The sequence below is a fragment of the Ascidiella aspersa genome, chromosome 5 (assembly GCF_963924565.1).
Source record: "Ascidiella aspersa chromosome 5, kaAscAspe10.2, whole genome shotgun sequence".
NCBI lineage: Eukaryota > Metazoa > Chordata > Ascidiacea > Phlebobranchia > Ascidiidae > Ascidiella > Ascidiella aspersa.
The window spans coordinates 30720972-30743007 of record NC_139451.1 but is presented as its reverse complement, the minus strand read 5'-3'; the positions used below and the strand labels follow the sequence as shown (position 1 = coordinate 30743007).

At 33.1% G+C, this 22036-nt stretch overlaps 1 protein-coding gene across 1 annotated transcript in view; it reads right to left on the bottom strand.

Annotated features, from left to right (window-relative positions):
* Positions 1 to 22036, bottom strand: part of LOC146146316 (uncharacterized) — a 137381-nt gene that overhangs the window by 14177 nt on the left and 101168 nt on the right. The window contains exons 105-129 of the mRNA XM_083389939.1: positions 21407 to 21511; positions 20021 to 20128; positions 18796 to 18903; positions 18130 to 18219; positions 17546 to 17671; positions 16793 to 16900; positions 15797 to 15892; positions 14935 to 15063; positions 13418 to 13522; positions 12455 to 12664; positions 11824 to 11931; positions 11266 to 11370; positions 10655 to 10758; positions 9969 to 10071; positions 9000 to 9209; positions 8364 to 8493; positions 7423 to 7517; positions 6941 to 7045; positions 6279 to 6362; positions 5625 to 5750; positions 4656 to 4760; positions 3740 to 3844; positions 2666 to 2770; positions 1742 to 1849; positions 509 to 616 (exon numbers count right to left, since the gene is read on the bottom strand). Coding sequence (XP_083246065.1) covers positions 509 to 616; positions 1742 to 1849; positions 2666 to 2770; positions 3740 to 3844; positions 4656 to 4760; positions 5625 to 5750; positions 6279 to 6362; positions 6941 to 7045; positions 7423 to 7517; positions 8364 to 8493; positions 9000 to 9209; positions 9969 to 10071; positions 10655 to 10758; positions 11266 to 11370; positions 11824 to 11931; positions 12455 to 12664; positions 13418 to 13522; positions 14935 to 15063; positions 15797 to 15892; positions 16793 to 16900; positions 17546 to 17671; positions 18130 to 18219; positions 18796 to 18903; positions 20021 to 20128; positions 21407 to 21511 — 2886 coding nt within the window. The remainder of the gene's footprint in view (positions 1 to 508; positions 617 to 1741; positions 1850 to 2665; positions 2771 to 3739; positions 3845 to 4655; positions 4761 to 5624; positions 5751 to 6278; positions 6363 to 6940; positions 7046 to 7422; positions 7518 to 8363; positions 8494 to 8999; positions 9210 to 9968; positions 10072 to 10654; positions 10759 to 11265; positions 11371 to 11823; positions 11932 to 12454; positions 12665 to 13417; positions 13523 to 14934; positions 15064 to 15796; positions 15893 to 16792; positions 16901 to 17545; positions 17672 to 18129; positions 18220 to 18795; positions 18904 to 20020; positions 20129 to 21406; positions 21512 to 22036) is intronic.

Here is a 22036-nt window from a genome sequence, read left to right as displayed (position 1 = left end):
CAAAAAATACACCCTAAATTTGTAAGATATTTTACTTCCGTTATCAATAACATATTATTACAAATATTCCAACATGTGCAGATATTGCCATCCACATGATGATAAACTGGAGTCACAAAGCACTCCTAATGTCAAATTTCCTTGTGTTTATATGAAAAGTAATTTAAATAGATTTAACTTGATTTTGTTTCTAGATTAAAATACAACTGGAAGGTCTTTTTTTTCTAAAAACAAGTCTCAAAAAAGGATGATGCCTATTTTCAAAGAATTTTATAATATGGAACGACATTTTATGTAAAATAGGTTCCTCTGGCATATATTTCTTCAACCAACGTTTCGGCTTACTATACGGCAAGCCTCCGTCAAGAACTGACACGGCCAACAGGACGCAAAATAAAATATATGCCAGAAGAACTTATTTTAAATATACTATGCGTAGTAACAACATCATATTTATAGAACGACATTTCAAAATTCCTTTAAAAAATAGGTTGAGTTCAGCACTTACATTGCTTTGCATCTTGGCTGTGTTAACAGCATGTTGTACATCGGGACGTTTTTCCACCACAGTAAAGTCCTTATCCACATTTTCACGTGCTTCTTTACGGTACTGAACCTGTTTAAATCACAAAACAAACCTTCTAGTTGAGAACCAAGAAAAAAAAATAAATGTTAAAAAAAATATTTAAAATTTTTAAACAAATATTTTTTCTTTTTTGTGATTTCATCAGTTAGGCAAATACCATCATAAGTAAAGTTTAAAAAGATGAAGGCTTGCTTTAGTACGGTGACGCAGTTTTGGAGATTGATAAACTACTTCAGACAAATCAATCTACATGAAAACGTTTGCAACTGCAAACACTACAATGACATACAATTTGTTTTTAAATATTAGCTATTAAAGTTAAGATAAATGGACATCAAGTGGTTGATGAAGGTAAAAAATGCATATTTCTTAAAAGGACAAATTCGTCGTCAAGACAAGCCAAGGCGAATGAGACAAAACACTGCTACAACAAAACGAATGAAAAAAGCAAGATCAACAACATTGATCACTCTTGAGATGGAAACAAACAATTGCGGAAAACATGAAATCATCAAGACAAAATTAAACACAAACAAAAGTAAAAATCAAAACCAACATGCTTTGTTGTTGTACAACAGAAAGGGAACATTTATAAGCACACATTTTATTTTGCAAATATTGGCTATAAATATATAAATATCCAATGTAATCATTGCGTTTTTTCTCCTAATATGTTTCTGACGATGAATAAAGTTACATTCAAAATAAGATTTATTCAAATTAAGGTGTACTAAAACAACAAAATACTTTTTAGGGATGACCAAATTAATAGTTTGCTATTTAATTTAGCAACAACCTTAAAAAGTTAATAGTTTGTGCAAATAGCTAATTATCGAAAAAAATTGTATTTTGGAGCTAGGCAAAAATAACTATTGGCTAACTTAAAAGAAACTAAATTCCAGTTTAAAAAATTTAGAAAAACATGTTGGAGCATATTGGTTGGAGGCTGGAGTAAGTCGTAATAAGAATATCAAATCCCATACAAGCTTGCCGTAAAGTTGACATCGATTATGAAACTGTCAATTCAAATCTTGGAAAATTTCAAGCATCACACTTAAAAGCAAACATACAAAGGACAAAAACACACGAGAACGAACACAACAAGATATTCGTGCGCGAGCAGCGATGCGTGCAGTCTTATCCGAAGCGCCGTACGTTGCTGACGTTCATCTGTACTTTCTGCTGGTGCTCAGTATCCCGACGTTTTGCCAGCACAGTGAAGCCGTCTTTTTGCATATCGTGTGCCTTCTTCTTGTACGAGTTCTGCAAACGTGCAACAGAAATGCTTTATGACAAGATACTCATGGTTGATGATAAATTGCAAAGCCAAAAAGGTCGAGTAGATCGACATCATCTTGATTATTAAACTTTTCGAGCCGTTTAAGACGTTTTAGAAACAGTTCTCAGTGAACTTGTCCACGTGTGTTCCAGGCTTATCTCACTAAAGATTTTGGCTAAAGAATTTTAAATTTAAAACTTAAGATTTAGTTAATTTACTTTAGCATGAACTATTTAGGGCCTGAAGCAGTAGTCCCCAAATGCAGCAAGAATCCGCGAGTGCACTGGATTTTTACAGAATTTGTTTCAACTATTGGGCAACAGGTCTTGATTTTTTATCACACTTAGATCATTATTTCGTTAATTAGTCCAGCATATTATTAGACTAAAACTAACAACTACTTTCAATCATTTTGGTCGAAAGACTCCCACCAAGCAATTTCTTTGATCCCTTATGGTTCATTCTATATCTTGTGGTACGGCAAAATATCAAAACCTTTTGTAAATTGACGACAAGCAACGTCGTTAGGCTGAAAAAAGACACCAAGATAGAACTAATGCGTTGAAATTAAAATAGAAAATGTTGGACTTTATTTTTACGAGTAAACTTAACCATGAAATTTGGTTTCCAAAGTTTTTTCTATCACTCCCTAATTACTTTTTTAAGATATTAAATAAGTATCACACCAAAATGAAAAGAATTGTTTTGTGGATAAAACGTCACATTTTTGTGCATTTTTTTGGCAGAAATGAAAACACAAAGTCTTGAAATCTTGTAATTTACAACGTCGGAGCACTTACCTGGCTCTGCATGTTGTTAACGTTGACTGCGTGTTGAATCGAAGGATCTTTCTCGATCAAAGTGTAGCTTCCCTTGCTTTTCTCGTGGGCTGCTTTGTACTTGTTCTAAGTTAAGATAAATTAATTTGAGATGCATGCCAGTTGCACAAAATACCACTGTATCCAAGAAGGGGAGTTAAGATTTCTTAATTTAAGGTGATAATGTTTTTGCCGCAATAAAACACTCGTGTTTGTCTTCTTATTTTAAGTCCAATTCAGAGCTAACACAGAAAAAAGGTTAAATGGTTGAATAAAAAAAAAACAATCCTTTGATCCACATTTGCGAAAACTGTATACACTGTTTAATTTCAAACCTGTCTAACGTTTTGTTATGAGCTTTAGTGCCGTTTTAATTCTAAGCCGAAGATAAAGCCATAATTAAATGTCAAAATGTTTGAGGGAAAACACTATGTCATATTATAGAACGTGCTATGTTATCAATTTTCTATAAATTGCCACGAAACGTGTATTTTTGCTTGATTGATAAAAGTAATACATCAGTCAAGTCTCCTATATCGTACAGTCAGTTTAAATTAACAACTAACGTTTAAAATCATTCCAAATACATTTTAGGTCAGTGCTTCTCAACATGGTGTATTGTACATGCTAGGGTGTACCACATTGATGGGTGTACTGGGGTGTACAAAATGCCGCATTACAATAAGCCTATCATCAGGTATCATAATAAAGAAACAGGTTTATTCCCAGACTGACTGAAGTTTCCAACACACGGCACAACATGTATTTGAGTGTATACGCATATATGTAAGATAGTATATTCTATTTTTGCCATCATAACCAAATATTGATCTTGATAATTAATCGTTATTGTAAGGTAATAACTATTTCTTGTTATAACGGTTAATAGTTCTTTTTGCAGTACAACAGGGTGTATGCTTCTATGCGTTTAGTGCATTGCGTGGACTTGGGTGTTCAAGTTCTTCAGTAAACCTAAAAGTGTGTACTGTTCCAAAATAGGTTGACAAACACTGTTTAAGGTAACTTAATAAATCGACCATGCCCTTATAACGTTACCTTACTGACGAGTGAAGATACGTTGGTTGCGTGTTTGATGTCTGGGGTGCTTTCAAGGATTGTGAATTCCTTGGAACGTTCATCTGCACCCTCCTTGTATTTCGACTAAAAACAACAGGCGTTTAAACAAATTCTGATTTTTAGTTTAAATTGCCCTGACAAAATAAGATGAGACGCTTAAACGTAGCCTCCTAAAGTTACATTGTTTTCATTGCTTATGGTCGATATGTTGTTCTTTCGTTAACACCCTCAAGCACAAGATCCAAAAACCAGAAGAAATGATAAATTTTAGAGGCCAACTTTTATACGTTTTAAACCGTACAAGCCCCTACATTTCTACCCAAAATCGTATTATAATCGCTACTGGTACCGTATTTTACGGACTATAAGGCGCAGTTTAAATCCTTTTTTTTTCTCATAAATTGATCGTGCGCCTTATAAGCCGGTGCGCCTAATGTATGGATCAAGTACAGAAGTGCTTTATTGCCTGCACTTAAAACCAGTACCGATAGACGAAAAAGAGGAGCGCGGAGAAAAAGTGGGAGAAGTAGGAGAAAGAGCGGAGCGGTTTACCACGCGGCTGAAGTCTCGGCTTTTTTGTGAAACCCGTACTCAAGATTACGTCCACGTGGATGGATTATTGTAATTTGAAAACTCGTACCCTTACTCGTAATTTTATTTGTACTCGTACCAGTACTCCTACCCACATTTCCTGTACTCGTACCGATTAGTGAACCCGTACTCGTTGTATCTATAAAACTCGTACTCCTACTAGTACTGGTACAAGAACTCGTAACAATATTCCTACCCCTGGTCGCGTTCTAAGTCGTATTCCAAACTTCTAACCATTATATCATCCGTACTGAGTTATACTCGCACCGTTCGGAGTTACACTCACATGTACTCGTCTACTCACCTCACTCACTCCATCTTGAACCCGCTTGAGTCGTTCGAACTCAGGAGTGTCGGTTGTGATGTGGTACTTCCCCTTCAACTTCTTCGCTTCTTCTTTGTATTTGTTCTGAAAGCAAAAACACGTTACTCATTAGAAAAACTTAGTAAAAAAATTAAAAAAATATAGTTAAAAAAACGCTTTGGCGCCTTTCCTTAAATTTATTTAGATTTTATTTCTAGTTCCACATTTTTCGTCCTAAAAACAGCATGTTTCTTCAAATTTAAACTATACTTGTTTTCTGGCGTCAATTTAAGACGGCATCTCTAAAACTTGCATGCCAACACTGGTACACGCGTAGCAAAAATTTGTTTTGTGGGAGTGGCGTTAAAAAAGTATAAGAACCCCTGTTTTAATATGTTTACAATATGTGGAGTTAAAATTTTATCTAAAATCTTTACATAACACTTGTGTAAAAAAAGTATTTAAGAAAAAAATTTCTGCCGCTAGAATTTTTCTTTAAGGAGTATTTAAGCATTTTTAGCAAAATATTGGTTTTGTTGCGACCGTAAAACAAGTGGTGGGTTTATCGTTGAGGTGAAACATTGTTTTTCTTATCTTAACTTTCAAATTTATCACAAGCAATAGATAGTAATTAATCTTGTATTGACAGGAAATTCCAACTATAGTTGAAGTCAAAACAACGATAGTTGAAATAATGTTTTAACAGCGAAAGGTTAACAACCACATAAGTTTACCACCTACTTACAACGCTGTACAGGTCTGCCACGAATCTTTACAAATCATAAAAGAGGTTCAAAAACAATAATTCAACTTGTCACCTATTCTTGGTGGTTTCCCCTATATCTCTGTAGCCCACAGAAATAGTCTTTGTCGCCAAATTACAGTCCATACCCACAGTTTTGGAACCCCTCTATTATACAGTATATTACAAGTGTTTTCCTTCTTAGGTCTGGAAATGAATCTACTTACATCACTGTACAGGTCTGCAACCTTCCTTGCATGTTGGAAGCCCTTCTCGTCAGGCAAACACCAGCACAAGCCAACACTGTCCAGGTAGCTCTCCTTGTACTTGGCGTCGCTTATCTTGTCGCGAACCTGGGAGGAATACAAGGGATTTTAAAGTGACACGCGACACGGAAAAACTCATGCGACATCACGAGAAGGAAAACAATAAATTTTACAAGAAATTTACGAAACAAGGACAAAGTTATACAAAACTTATAAAAATACTTATTTATTACAGATCAATCAATCCTTAACATTTTTTTTTTCAGGAGTAGAAAACCAAATTATGTAGTTTAGGGCACAAATTAAACTTGGGAACCAAAGGGCGTAAACGAAAAACGTTACTATATAGTATAGTAAAAGCCTAATAACTTAATGAATTTCCTAAATATATCCTTGTTTCATTCAAATGTCGTCAAAATTTTCAACTATTTATAAACAGATTTGTCTTTATTCAACGTAAAGCATAACGCAATGGCAATTTGAGCAAGCACTACGTTAATGTGACAATCAAAATAACAGCATGTCTTGCCAAAAGTAGTTAACTCAATAGTTATTCAATCTTGCTTCATAAAATGGGTAAAAATACATATTTCAGTTACAATGTTTTCAACTTACGCTCATTGCATGTTTGATGAAGTTATCAGTTCCTCTGATCTTGTATTTGTGCGCCAAGTCCTTATCCTTTGCTTTGTACTTAATCTGTAAATTACAAACAAATGGTGTTAATAAGACAACAACAAATGCGTATTCAGTGTTGTAAGATAGTATGAAGTAAAATTGCTCTGAGATAATCGCGACAAGATAAGTTTTTGTAACGATTAAGATTAAGTAGCCCTATTAACGGATGAAAAATAATAAATGTTTGAACAAGAAGGTCCAATAGTTTATCACGTAAACTGTTTAGTTTATCGATTGCGGTTAGTAAGTATGTAGGCGAATTATAAAAACATTGACAGCAGGTGTTGTTTCTTCGTAACGTCACATTATAATTGCAAACGCACTTTAAATAGAGTTGTGAAAAAAATTGTTTCAACAGCCCATTTAAATCAATCACTGGTCAACACTTGTGACAGCAAAAAGATTAATTTTAGGAAATTTTAAGTTTCAACAGATGCTGAGGAAATCTGTCACATATTTAGGTTTTTTACCTTTATCTATAAATTGAATTTGTCTTGGAATAAAACTCATATTGATTGTAATTGTTGTCAACCGTGTCGAATGTAAGTCAAACACATTTAATCCACAAATTACAACATTCCAGCGCATTCCAGGCTTACGTCACTGATGTTGGTGTTTGTTTCCATTGCTTTTATCATCCAAGGATCTTCAGCACTTGGGTGAATGTTCTGCAAACCCTGCTTGGCGCTCTTTTTGTACTGGATCTAAAAAAATGTAATTCTTTAGTACCAGGGTTATATTTTGTAAATTGTTTGTTGTGATAAATACAGCAAGCGAATCTGCAGTTTATCAAAGATAATTATGAAGCCATAAGCCACTGTTAAAGATATCCGGCAATGTTCTATCAGGTCGGAAAAAATAGAATTTACTTGTAAGCTGTTGAAACAACAAAACTACAAAAAGTATATATATTTTTTAAACGTGGATTAGAAGAGAACGGGTGGACCTACAATAGGATGTAGACTTTAAAAAGGTTTTTATTTGGTAAACATAATATCTAAAGGTAATATTATTTCAAAAATTAATTTTGTTAGTGTTTGAAAAAAATATGGCTTTGTGACGTCACAAGACCAAAACAAACCTCGCTCTGTGACGCGGCAATCTTCTTGGCGTGTTTCGTGTCACGTGTTTCCTTCAAGTTCTTGAACGCTGTCGGGTCATGCTTCACTTGCTCGCCTGCGAGAACACACAATTTTTAAAGGCTTTGTGACGACATAACGGGGATGCTGACATGCGGCATCATTCAAATTTCTTCTAGGATTTTCTACTTGAATTGTGTTTTACGAATTTAGCTGGAATAGCTCAATAAATTCGTCAGTAAAATTTTGCTAAAGGTTTCTTTACTGACACTTTAACATTGCTTTGTTTTATAGATGTTTTAGTGTTGTTTTATGCAAAACAACAAAAGTTAGGTGGGGTTTATTAGTGCTTGGCACAAACTTGCCGTATAAGGATAACAAGGGTCCTAGATAAGAACTAATTTAAAAAGAGAATACGATTTAACCTTTTCTTTAGGTTTTTTGTATTGATAAATGGCAATTAAAGGTCATAAAAATTTTTACCAATTTTTGAATAAATACAAGAAATCTAGCGCATCAATCCGGTTAGAATTTAAGTGCAACATCAACTGGGTTAAGTGTATTTCCAAACAAAGTTTCACTACTTAAATTGTACTGCTAAACGTATTGTGTGTAACAACTTGAGTGTTACTTTTATTGATTTTGAGTATTTCGTCAAGCTAGTTATAGTGTAAAAACTTGTATGAGGTATTATAGAAAGTAAATTTAAGGGATTTTGTACCAGTTTATTTAGATTTCTGAGTTTTCTTTTTTTTTTTTTTATAAAGGGAATCGCTGCAGTTGGGTTAGATTTCCCAAGCCTAGTAGTTTCAAACTTCCACCTATACCCTTTTTCTTGTACGTGTTGTCACTGGCGAGTGTCCTTTTTTATTTTTTTACACAAAGGGAATCGCTGCAGTTGGGTTAGATTTCCCAAACCTAGTAGTGTCAAACATCCACCTACCCTTCTGTTTGTATGTGTTATCGCTGGTGAGTGTGCTGGCATGTTGCTGCTGCTGCATCACGGTCGTCCCTTCCACTGGGAGGCGGTATTCAGTCGCCAACTTCTTCTTCGCTTCTCCCTTATAAGCGCTCTGCAATGAAAAGTTTAAACAATTTATTTAAGGTGAGGTTTAGCAAAACTGCGTTTTGTTTTCCCTTGTAGGCGCTCTACGTTGAACAGCTTAAACATTTTACTTGAGTTGGGGTTTAATAAAACTGTGTTTTCTTGGCTTCTTTTTTGTAAGCGTTCTGCGTTTAACAGTTTCAAGTTTTACTCGAGAATTTATTTCGAGTGTTCGCCAATCGGGAGGTAAAGCGTCGAACTGGGTTCGATTCCCAGCTGAGGTAATAAATATACAGCAAGACCAATAAAAAGAAATCTGGGTCATACGGAAGAATTTGTCAAAGCATTACAAATAATATGCAGTAATGTTAAAATAAAACTTTAATGCTAAAAGAAAACATTCTTGGTCTTTATTTGGTAGAAAAAAAAAGAAAAAAAAGAGAAAAAAAGAAAATAAAGAAATAAAAAAAGAAGAGAAAACGAAAGAAAAGAAGAAAAAGAAAAAAGGAAAAAAAGACTATAGCAGAAACTAACCTCGCTCTGCAGTTCCTGGCTCTCTTTAGCTTTAAGGAGAGCTGGTGTTTCGGCGACGCTCGTGAAGTTCTTTTGCTGCTTCACCGCTTCACCCTTGTACGTCACGTCGCTATGGTAACCAGCTGCCTCCCGAAGTCGTTTGAACTCGGGGTCGTCCGGGATCACGAGGTAGGTCTTCATACCATCACGAGCTTTTTGCTGGTATTCGCTCTAATTTTTGAAACATATATTAAATAATTTAAGAATCATGAAACGGTCAGTTGGAGGCTAAGTTAAATTAAAATATTAAAAAAAATTGGTATTTTTTTTTCTTTTATCTTTATATCTCGAGGTAGGTCTTCAACCATCACAGGCTTTTTGCTGGTATTCGCTCTATTAGTCGGAAATATTAAAAAAAAACGTGATAATGCCTTCGGCAAGGTAAAGGTATATATTGGATGTATCTAAAAATTCAGTATTAAATTCTATCTTTTAATAATTTAATGACATACTTTTTACTGGAATGTCACCGTATGATTTGCTCAGTTATTACAATCAAAATGGAACTTATTTGAATACACACACTTAAGATGCAAAGATTTCAATTTTTATTTTGTCTATACTAAAACAACTGTTGTAGAATAAAAAGATAGTTTCTGGATGTTAAAAAACTCAATGGTCGTTTTTTATTATTTGTGACTTGGAGTGTTTTTTGTGTTTTGTCTTGGATTACAATTGTTTATATACAGTATAGAAAAAATGATCGTGTTATGTTTGTCTCTATGTTACACTGTGAAAGTTTTTATTTACATATATTATGACATGAATTAAAACAAAAAAATTCAAACGTGAGTGTTTGTCAACAGCCTAAAAAATATTTAGGTTTTGTTTGTAATCACTTAACTTAATTAACCTACGCGTAAGGCACTTTTCGGTGAAAGATATTGTCCTTTATACACAAACCAGTTTTAGGTTTTTTATTTTAAATACCTGACTGAGAAGTTTCGAGTTCTTAAGCGCATGTCGAGTTTCCGGAGTTTCAGGCAAAGGAATGAGATTTCCTCTGAAGAAGGTTTCATAATCGTCGCGGTATCTGGAAAAAATAAGCAGAAGAATGGTTATAAACAACCTATGAAGACAAGATAAGGCGATGGTAATTTTAGATCTCACAAATGTAATGGTTAAGGCGCCAGCCAGTGGTTCACAAATTCTCTTCTTGCATATAACTGGGGTGGTAGAGTGGGATGTAAGATTTGGATTTAAAAGAAATGGAGCACAAAATTGTTGTTTTTGTGGGGAGGGGGGTATGGACATTTTACTTTTGTAAAATATTAACATTACATTTCCTTAAGATTCTTCGATTTAAATTTGCCAGCAAGTTTGCAAAAAACATAAAACCCTGTTTCTACTATATTGCTACATGTCACTATAACCCTAACACCAAAGAAAATCACACTCACATAACATCTGCTAATTCCTAAAATGATTAAGACAGATTTGAAGCCCCTTTAGTTTTACGCAAGCCGGGAACTAAATATTCAGACAATGCGAACTTTAAATGGTCCTAAACTATTGTCTATATAAGCATAGCGTTGCAGAGTGTGTCCAAGAAGTAAAGCAAGTTAAAGTATGTAATGCTAAGCTAATCACACAAACGACAAAGTTGTCAAACGTACTTTGAATCGCTGATGCTTTCCGTAACGTTCTTCACATGTTTGTTGAACTTCTCCGGTTGAAACCTGCACTTCAGTTTGCGGCCGCTGTCCTTACCATACTTGATCTAAAAAAAAAATGAAAGTCAATTAAAAAAACGAAATTGGTACATAGGGAAGTATGTTTGTAGTAGGGTTGTCCTACACTGGACACTTTATACTGATTGCGATACCAGGTATTTTTGGCTAAAACATCGTGATTCGGTTCGATACAAAATGGCGGCATTACGAAGCTCAAACAAGCAAAACGTTTTTCGAGTCTGGACTTTTGCAGATATTCCAGGTAACATATTTCAATTCGGGAATGTAGTATCGTAAGTATAGATTACAATCGTCTTTATTTGTTAAGGTTTGATTTTGTTTAACATCCGTGATATAATTTCTAAAAATTTGGGATACTTGCGTCCTTATTTTGTTAAATTTTTGGGAAGGCAATAATAGTGAATCCAAGTTTGTTGATGATATCCTGAATTTCAAAGGATAGTTTGTCATAAAAAATCATATCTGATTCATACGTCATAAGTCGCGTGGTAGAGTGATTATATTACTTAAATCATTTTAATGCGGCGACTTACGTGGCTTATAAAGCGCTGGGCTCTCTTGGAAGATTGCAGCCATGGAGTGTCGCTCACTTGTATAACCTTACCTCTCGACAACACCAGGTCTTGCTTGTACTTAATCTGTAAAAAGCGTACAATACAAAGCATTGTGGACAACGATATAAGATATTAGGAAGTAAAAATCGTCATATATTTACTAATACAGAAAACCCTATAATTAAACTACAGAAGAAACTTGATATCGTTTTTAGTTAAGAATTAGATAATCGAAATCTTTATAACCAAAGAAATGAACGGCGATGGTTATGAGACCTTCATACACTTCTATACATTATCAAAAATATGGAGGGCAATACAATGATTTTAAAGCACACAATGCAGGTGTTTTTTTCGGAAAAGTACGCTACCAATCCTGATATAAAAGTCAAAAACTTTAACTTTGACGAACTGCAGTATTCTGTGTTTTTCAATAAAGTGATTTTACATCTTTTAAACCTTTGTGGTTCTTTTCGCATCTTTTGATATTGCGCGTCAACAACAATAATTATATTTTACCAATCGGTTTGTACTCACATCACTTAGTTGGTCAGGTAGTGTACGAAGATGCTTCATCTGAAGTGAATCCTGGTAAGCAGTGAGTCCCTGGCCCTTTTCCTTGTTGTGAGCCTCCTTGTATGTCACCTGTCAATCAGAGCGCAAAATAGAAGGAGATAAGCATGGTATTGCTTAATATAACACGCCAAATCCTAATCTGCAATTTGTAATGATAAATTGGATGGCTTAAAGAGCATCGTAATTTGGCAAATATAGTTATAGTTTTGTAAAAAAAAGTATGCTTTTTGCCTTAGATTTTTTGTTTTTATTTTATCATTAATAAACCTTACATAAAAAACACAGAAGTCCGGAAACAGCGTTTTATGGGTATATGACGGTGTCATAAGTTCTATTGTCAATAAAATCATTTTTTGCAATAGAACAATGACATACATTACCTATAATGTCTATCCGTTTGCTTAGCAAGTTAAAACATTTAAAACAGCAGTAATATCTTCAACGAAAAACGGTAAATCCGAACCCCAACCCCTTCTAAATAACCAATAACATTATTACGGAAAATAGCCATGTTTAACATTTCTCCGGTACTTTTAAACATTTAATAAAAAAATGAATGATTGTATTTAAAAAAAAGGTAAATCTGTCTTACATCGCTGAGTATTTTGTCGGCTCTTTTAGCGTTCTCAATGCTCGGTGTTGTGACGTCGAGGTGATAGCGATCCTTAATCTGTTCGTATTCGCTTCTGTAGCGCTTCTTACTGAAGAGATCCTGCATCTTCTTACTATGGAGGATCGAAGGAACGTCCTTGGCATCGCGGAACTTGGGAGGACGACCTTGGTGAGGTTGCCTGTATTTAAGCTAAAGGAAAGGGAACACATGTCAAATTTAATGGAAGATAGGGTTAGATTGTAATAAAAAAACGAAGAACATAAGAATAGGTCAGCTGTAGGCAATTAATAATAATAGGCCATTTATAATATGAAGAAAGTGAAATAAAACAACACACAGCCAAAAATCTAGGCTACATATTCGAGGGTGATATATTCACATGTAAAGAGAGCAATGAAAAAAGCACTCAGCCGAGGATTTACTAAATCGTCTATCGTAAGAAAAGTTACATTTAGAGAAGCGAAATACTATATCTATCAGTCTATAAAAAAAACAATACACAATACACAGCCCCTTGGTCATGTTATTATGCCTGTTACGCAATCGTGGTAAGACCCTGGTGACATATTCGCAAAGTGAAGAAATCAAACATCCATGACCGAGCGATAACCCTAGACAAAACACTGTAAAAACGGTGGTAACCCCCCAAAAATACCCTTAGATCGTTTTGTGCTAGAGGGGCGTGATACTCTAACTTCCACCAAACAAACTTATGTAAGCCTGTTTAAAGTTGAACTTGAGCTGGTGGAACAAATACAATGGACTTAAAAAATAATGTTGATTTCATACATAGAACAGGCCAAATAACATTTCGGTCTTGTGTTTAAAAAATAACTTGTAAAAGAGAGCAGAGCTCGTTTTGCATTAAAATGTGAAAATATAATTATTTATGTGGAAAAATGTGTTTTTGGGACCTTATACATTTAAATAATCGAGTCTTACGTCTGAGAAGATGTCGGTTGCCTCCTTGGCTTGCTTAAAGTTGGGTTGGTCGGTTGTGAGATGGAAGTTGTGGCGTTCCTTGTCAGCCTTTTTAGTGTACACGTTCTACAAACAATATAAAGTATATAAGGGTAATTTTCAGTAGATAAAGAGTGGCCCAAATAAATGATAAAAGATTCATTTATTTATTTGTATACGTTTCGGCAAGTGCTTATGCCATCTTCAGTGCGGTAAAATGAGGTGGACAAAAAACGCGAATAATTTGATCATTTATTTGGGCCACTCTTTTCCTACTGAAGATTATGAACAGATCCGTGTTCATATGGTGTATTTAAACAGAAAACAGATAAAACATAAAATTATTTCTCAAAATTTTATAGAAATATTTATTTCGCCTATAAGGCATCGTCAGTGTCTGTACAAAAAGCAAACATGTAAAAATGCCAATAATACTAGTTAAAAGCTATTATTGGCATAAAGGAAACTGACGATGCCTTATATAGGTGGAACATTTATTTCTGTAAAATTTTAGGAAATAATTTTACGTTTTATCTGTTTGTTTTTTTACAAACAGGCTTAAGATCATCTGATACGAAAACAAAATTTTTTCGATTCTTACTTCCGAAAGTATTTCATCTTATTAAACACAAGATAGAATTGTGATGAATTTAAGTGGAATTTTACCTTAATGCGATATGACACAATCATACTTATTTAATAAACCTCAAACCCAATGTTGTTGATTGTACAAAATAAATCCTGTTTTGGTGGGATTTTGCTATGTTTTGGTTTGCACTTTTTGATCAAGTTCGGTTAAGTTGCCGTCATTAATATTGCATATACGTAAATTTATTAGGAATAGTTATTTCATTTCATTAGGAATATTGCAGTAATTTTCCTCAGAAAATTTACTATGCTTTTATTTATTTTAAAATGGTTAAACCAGATATCGCAAGCGACTGAAAAACATGTGAATTACTGTTTATTATTTTATATTACTGGGTACATCTCTGTGCTACACGAAAACTGAATTAAAATTAAAAATCTGTTTAAGAAAAATAGGAAAAAAACTTTTTGAAGAAACAGACTGATTCTTTTAATTATCCTAAAACTGAATATCGTAAAATAGTTAACATTTTAATTTAAAAAAATGATTTGCAACAAAAATGGTCATAATTAAGACATATTTAGTTGTTTATTTAATTTCATTAGAAATATTACAGGAATTGTCCCCAGAAAATATAGTATTATTTTATTTGTTTTAAAATGGTTAAATCAAATATCGCAAGCGACTAAAAAACATGTGAATTACTGTTTATTATATTATATTACTCTATACATCTCTGTGCTACATTAAAATGGGGAAAAGTAAAAAAGCTGTTTTAGGAATAAAAAATAATTAGGAAAAAAAACTGCTTTAAGAAACATGCTACTTCTTAATTATCCTTACAATTGAATATCGTAAAATAGCTTAACTATAAGTTTAAAAAAATATTCTTAACAAGAAGGTTGATTACCTGGCTCTGCAGTTTTCCCGCTTTGACCTGGGTCTCATACTGGGGCGTAAGGGAGTAGGGGTAAAATAAAATCCCCTTGTCCGTTTCGTAAGCTTCCTTGTACTTGAAGTCGCTCAGAATGTCGCGAACCTACATAAAGTGAAGTGAACGCTTTTAAAATAAAAACTTAACTCCCTCCTTTGAAAAACAGCATCTGCTTATAAGCGATTGAAGAGAGTACAACCTCTTTTAAAATATATTAGAGTATAACATTTTTTGTAGGTACACTATATGCATAAATCTGTAATGTAGCTTGATAATGAAGAATCTCAGATCTAAAAAGGTCGAATATATCGACATCATCTTGATAAATGCGGTTCGATATGTATACTTGTATCATTAGCTGTAGTAGTACATTAACTGATAGTTCGGAATAAGACCAAAATAGGGGCAGTGTTTTCATAAATTCGCAAATATTAAACACACAAGTAATTGCTTTTTAAGCAGTATTGTCGGACGTATTACATCTATGTTTAATAACGTCTAAAAAATGTAATTAAAGATTTTTTAAGTAGAAGGAGCCTTTCAAAGACCTAAAGTTGGTTCGCTTCACGTTTTTAAATATAACTCGAAACTAATAGAGAATAAATGCAAAGGTCAACAAAATTAAAAATAGTTAAAAAATATATTTTTAGCCGCACGTATTTATGATATAACTTTATGTTCCACAAAAATAAATTAAAAGGCTATTTAAAGATGAAACAACATAGGTTTTTCAAGACTTTTTAAAACACAAATCAATTCAAATACATTGAAAAGGCAGAGAATGGGATACGATGAATCAACAAATAGTCGATTAGTTTATGCTTGAGATGGCACCCACCTTCTTGGCGTGGATTGCTTGTGGTGTTTCGTTCAAGCACTTTAGGTAAGCGCGTTGTTTTTCAGCTTCAATCTCACCTTGCTTCTTGTACTCAATCTGGTAAATATAACACATAACGTTTTCCTCCTACTGTTAAAGACAAAAGCTTTGGATAGAGAGAATTTAAAAGGCTAAATACAGAAAATTGCAATAACAATCTATAACAGAAACAAGCAAGAGCAGATGTTATCGTTAGCTTTTGGTTACGTAATGTACAGGTTGTTTGACGAGAATGATTTTACTAACTCATTAAAATTGAATGATCAGTGCAAACGAACATACCATAGTTGGAACTAAACATTTTCGTCTACAATTGCCAATGTTTTTTTGTTTTTTTTTAAGCTTTTGAAAACCTACAAGGCGATAAATTTAATTGAAATGTTTTTTTCGAATAAGATTATGCAACTATGAAAAACAATAATTTGATCAAATTTGTTGCTGCAAATATTATGAACGTGTTGTGTTTAGTACAAAGCTTATATGAACACTCTTGGCATTATCAAATGTAAGCTAATTTGAGCAAAACTATTTTTCACGAAGCCAGGTGATTGACAAAAAACAAAACAAAACAAAAAAGATTTTAATCACTTATCCAAATCTATCATACAGAAAACAGTTCAAGTGCGAAAATAAATATTCTGAAAGTGGTTCTTAGATTGCTCTGAAGCTCTGTGGTCTCCTACAAAGCATTTAATCGAAATGTTATCTCCAATTTAATATTACGGAACTATGAAAAAAAAAATATTTGATAAAATTTGCAAAATATTAGCCGTAAATAACAAGCATTTGTTGTGTTTAGTAAAAAACTATTATCAAATCGTCAGCAAATTTGAGCAAAATCATTTTGTATGAAACCAGGCAAGACGCAGTGACAAAAAAGGTTAAATTACTGCTTTAAAGCTATCCTTCAGAAAGCAGTTACAGTGCGAAAAAACACATTCTGAAAGCGGTTGTTACGTTGCTTTGAAGCTCTGTGGTCTTCTTGTCCTGCTGGATCTGCACAGAGTCCTTCAGTTCACTCGGTCGACCGATATCCTCCTTTAAGTGTTCTTCCCTGTATTTGCGCTGAAATTACAAAGTTGTCGGTAAAGGTTATGACCAAGTGGAAGCTAAGCAACGTTATTTTCAAGTCATTTCAATTGCAATTAAAAATCAAACAAAATAAAACTAAATTTTCATTTTTTTAAATATTTAGTCTACAACTGAAACTTGCATAACAAACATATGCAGACTGTTTATTCTGTGATTAGCCCTTCTGGAGTCGTACTGGCCAATGATAACGGCAAACATAGTATTATACAGTACAAAGACGGAGTTATCGCACATCTTTAGAAAAACACTTACCTCGCTGATTTTATTATATTATATTTAAACTCCCCGGTTACTTTGCAAGAGTAGAATAAATGATAAACATACGACAGAAAGACGTAGAAATATTTATAAATTGGTATTTCAGTTTAACTTGTTTTTTTCCCTGAACCTAAAGCAAAAAACTTATTGCGCTAATTCAAACCGTTTTATTTGAACCTGTACTTTTAAATTAGACTAGATTCGAATTTCTTGAATTAAGACACAAACAAAATAAAAATATCATTATTTTAATATTTACTGTACTTGTAGTTTTAAGTTCCCTCTTTTTATTTTGTACATCGTTATTAACTTTAAGTGTTAGATACTGGACATTATCGTACATCGTCCAAAAACACTCACCTCGCTGATTTTATCCCCAACTGCTTGAACGTGTTCAGTTCCAAGTGTTGAAGGCATGACTGTGTAAGCTGGAGGAACGGCGCTGTCTTCTTTGTGCTTCTCCTTGTACGCATTCTCACTCACGATCTAAAGATACGAGTTTATTTACACATATGAATTGCATTTTAAGCAATTATGAATCGAACGTATGCAATTTTAGCACAAAGTTGATTTCGTTCCAGTTTTATTAGCAGGCCTTGCCGAATTATTAAATACAAGTCAAAACTTGAGTCAAAAACAAATTAGAAGATGGGGGACAAAAACTGATTTTACGCGAATCTGCTGAGGAACAATGATTTGATTGTAGGTCAAACAAACTGCTCACAAAAAGTAAAAAAAACGTTCAAAATTTCTTGGAAAGCTCCTGCAAAGAGTATTTTGTTTTTACTTACCTTAACCGTTATTAAGACCTACGTAAAAATTAAGAATAGCCTAAAAAGGCTAATCACACAAATAAAATAGATAAAGGTGGTTAAAGCTAAGTGCAGAACAATAGAATATGCATCCTTAAAAAACTGGTTCTTTTATTAGGAATCCAGTCTTACCTTTCCAATGTCGGTTGCGTGCGAAATAGCTGGAGTGATGACGTTGCAACCCTGACCTTTCTCCTTTTCATAGTTTTCCTTGTATTTAAACTGAAAGAAAACGATTTAAAATTTAACGGAATTTTAATTTTCTATACCTGGAAAGATGTTATTTTGTAAAAAGGATGAACACAGATAAAATACCCAAGCAATAAAAACTCTACACTGCTATTTTAACCTGTAAACCTTGCGCATTTTGATGTAAGTGTTATATGTCCATTTTAACTGTGCAAGCAATCTATTTCTTGCAGTCAAAGGTCACTGAGCACGTGATGACTTAAAATTGTAGTTGTGCTTAAGGCAGTTGGTGTTACTACATTGTCGAGATAGGAGCTTATATTGTTAGTTTCATGTTAGTGTGATATTTAACTTACACTGGTGCTGTTTCTGTTTAAATAATAATGTTTTGTGTTCATTCTTATGAAGATACGAATCCACTCGTTTAATCGTTTATGTTGTTAATTCCTCTACAATGATAATATATGTATGATTATTTTTACGCTCATGTACTAAAGATAATAGGTTCAACTTACGTCGCTTGTAAGATTAGAGCAATCTGCACCAGTATGCCGGCATACCTATTATTATTTTTACGCTAATTTACTAAATATAATAGGAACAACTTACGTCGCTTGTAAGATCATGGGCTTCTCTAGCCTTAACAGCGGTCGGTGTGTTAATGGCTTCATGACTCTTCCATTCGTGCTGGTCCTTAGTACCTTCTTTGTACTTTTGCTGAACGTGTATAAAAAACTTTAGTTTGTAGCATAAGGAAAACACTTTTACGTTCATTGTTAAATTAACAATCCCAGACCTTTACCCTACATTCAGTAATTAAATAGACACAAAATAGTTAAAATGTCTTTATATACATTTAAATTAGATACAACTTACAAATGGTTTTAGCCAGACGTCCTACTATTTTAGATATAGTCGCCAGAAAGGAATGATATGTGTAATGTTAAACATGAAAGAAGTTGGCAGAATAAATGATAAATTCTTGATGCTTTATCCAAAATAAGTATACTTAAAAATAAGTATGCCGAAACATAAACAAGCTAAAATGGTGTGAATATTTTATCAATCACTTGAAACATTTTATATAAAAATATTTTGAACGGTATGTTTCAGGAACAATTTGCAATAACAATTATGGTAAACTAACCTCAAGCTATCAGCAGTAGCCACTCAACATGCTTCAAGTTTTTGATTGGTTTGATAACTACTTCAAAGTGCAAGCAAAACGGCAAGCGATCAAAATAAACAGAGTCGATGAATGACAACAGGCAACGTAAAAATATATGATGATAGCGTAAAAACATAACACAAGGTATGACAAATTGAACGCAGCAAAACGCAAAAATACATTTAGTAGTTAAAAAACTATCCAAGTCTAGTATAACGATTGTCGTCTATTTTTACTGAAAATATTAAAAAGAAAATGTTATTGCGCAAATCATTATATTTTTTTATGAAAAAATCAGTCATAGTACTCAAGATTTACAGAACACCTCTACGTTAAGCAACTTTAAAAAATTAAGATTTTTAAAATGAAAAAGAAAAGAACATGCCTCAACATAAAAATATAGTTATCGATGTTTTTTAAATAAAATAAAGACTGGAAAATACTGCAACATAAATAAGAGAAGACGCAAGTCATGCAGCTCAAGCAAAAAATCAACACACACGAATAAAAACCAATGAATTGCAGCAAACCAATAAGTTGCAAAACCAATAAAAAAATTATAAAAACGAAAGAAAAGTTCAACATTACCACGCAAAACCTAAAAGCAAAAATCCCCAACACACACATAGGGGAGTTTAATAAAAAATCCCCTGATGTGATACACACCTCGCTCTGTAGCGCCACCATTTCTTTGGCGTGTTTAAGTTGAGGCGTGACGTCAGTGGTCAGCCCGTGACCTTTGACCAACTTTTCGAGATCTTTCTTATAGGTTTTCTGCGCGGCGCGGAAATAAGATAATGCGAGGATTCAGGAAAAAGGTAAATAACGGAAACGGAAAAAGTATAAATTTGTGACTGAAATAGCAAACTAAATTTTCGTTAAAAGTTACCATCCAACGTTTTTGCGAAAATTATTTAACTTTAGACTGTACTAAACCCTAATAAAAGTCGGTCATTTTATAGCTTTTTTCGAAAAATCGTATATGAAAATCGTATATATCGAACTGAATGTTTGGTAAAATGTAAAAAAAATGCAATAAAAGGTTTTACACTTTAAACTGCACTAAAACTTCAATAAAAGTATGTCGTTATATTGCATTTGTAGGAAAGAATCGTATATCTTTTTCATGAATCGGAAAAAGTAAAAATTTGAAACTGAGATAGCGAACTTATTGTTGTTAAAAGTTATCATCAAACGTATTGCGTAAAAATAGATTTGCAATAAACTGTTTAAACCTTAAACTGTATTAAATCCTAATAAAAGTAAGTCGTTATATTATATTTTTAGGAAAAACTGTATCCCCATGAATCGCTTTTTTAGTATTATAAAATAAATCCAAAAGGTACAGTACAGTCTGAAATTAAATAATTGAAAAACAGCAACAAATTAAAAAAAATTTACCACAAAAGGCAAACGAAATTGCAAAACGAAAAATTACGAATTTTCAAAGCACTAAACAGTATAAAGCAATTGAAACAAACTCTCGCTTCGATTGCAGTAAACAGAAAAAGAAAGAAAAAAGTAAGAAAAATAGGCTAAAAGTATTTGCAATTTACAATTAAAATCTATAAATGTACATTACAAAGAAATATAAAATAGATAATGTATAAAAAAGTGGACCACTAAAGGATTATCAACTAAATATAATTTCTGAGATTATTTTATAAAAATTCACAATTTGTGGGTGAATTGTCGTAAAAAATTTGTGAGCATTTTGGATAAATAATAAGATAATGGTTGGAGATTGAAGCTAGACATGGATGAATATTAACATCTTTACAGAAGTAGAAAGCATATTTTGATGCGAAAATGAAAAAATTATCTAAAACGTTCAAATATGCAAACTACTTCGGTATTGGCTTTAATATTCATTCTACTCTTTTATTATCTAAAAGGGCACGATAAGTTGTCATTAAGTGAATAAATTATTTAAAACGTTCAAAATATGCAAAATGTGGAACCTACTTCGGTTTTGATATTCATTCTACTTTAACATCAGTTTTAAATTTGCAAGTAAAAAACTTGCAAAAACAATAATAGTAAACCACTTACGTCGCTCTGTAGTTTCTGTACTTTCTGCACTCGTGTGTTCTCAGGCGTGTCCACCACAGGGATCGATTGACCTCTCTGCTCGTAGAGGTCACGTTTGTAGTTCACCTGCACAAATGGACGCGAAACAGCAGGTTAAGTTTGCCGTCGTAAATAAACTTTAAACGGTGATATATACTTTAATATAGAAAAATTGTTGAACCGGATTCATGAAACTTTATTTATAAAAAAAGATTTATTTTTCGGATTTATGATAAAGAATTTTGACTTAGATAACAGGTAATTGTAATCAACACCTAGCTGTTAAAAAAAAACTTAAAATGTTTGAACAACGTTAAGCAGACTTAGGTACATTAACATTAAAAAGTGTTAAATACGTTTTAAACAAAACGACGTTCACGTTTAACATTCAGATTAAAGTAAAATATGTTTCATTGACTGTCTTTAAGGCGACGAGGTTGAAACAAAGTTATTTTAAGTTTATGTAACTAATAGTAAAAACATTTTTTAACGTTCAAGCCATGTTGTTTCTAGATATAGAACATATTATAGTTAGATTGTTAACAGGAATGTATATGCTGAAATGTTATGCATGCAAACATTGGCTACTTTTACGACAAAACATACAGAAAA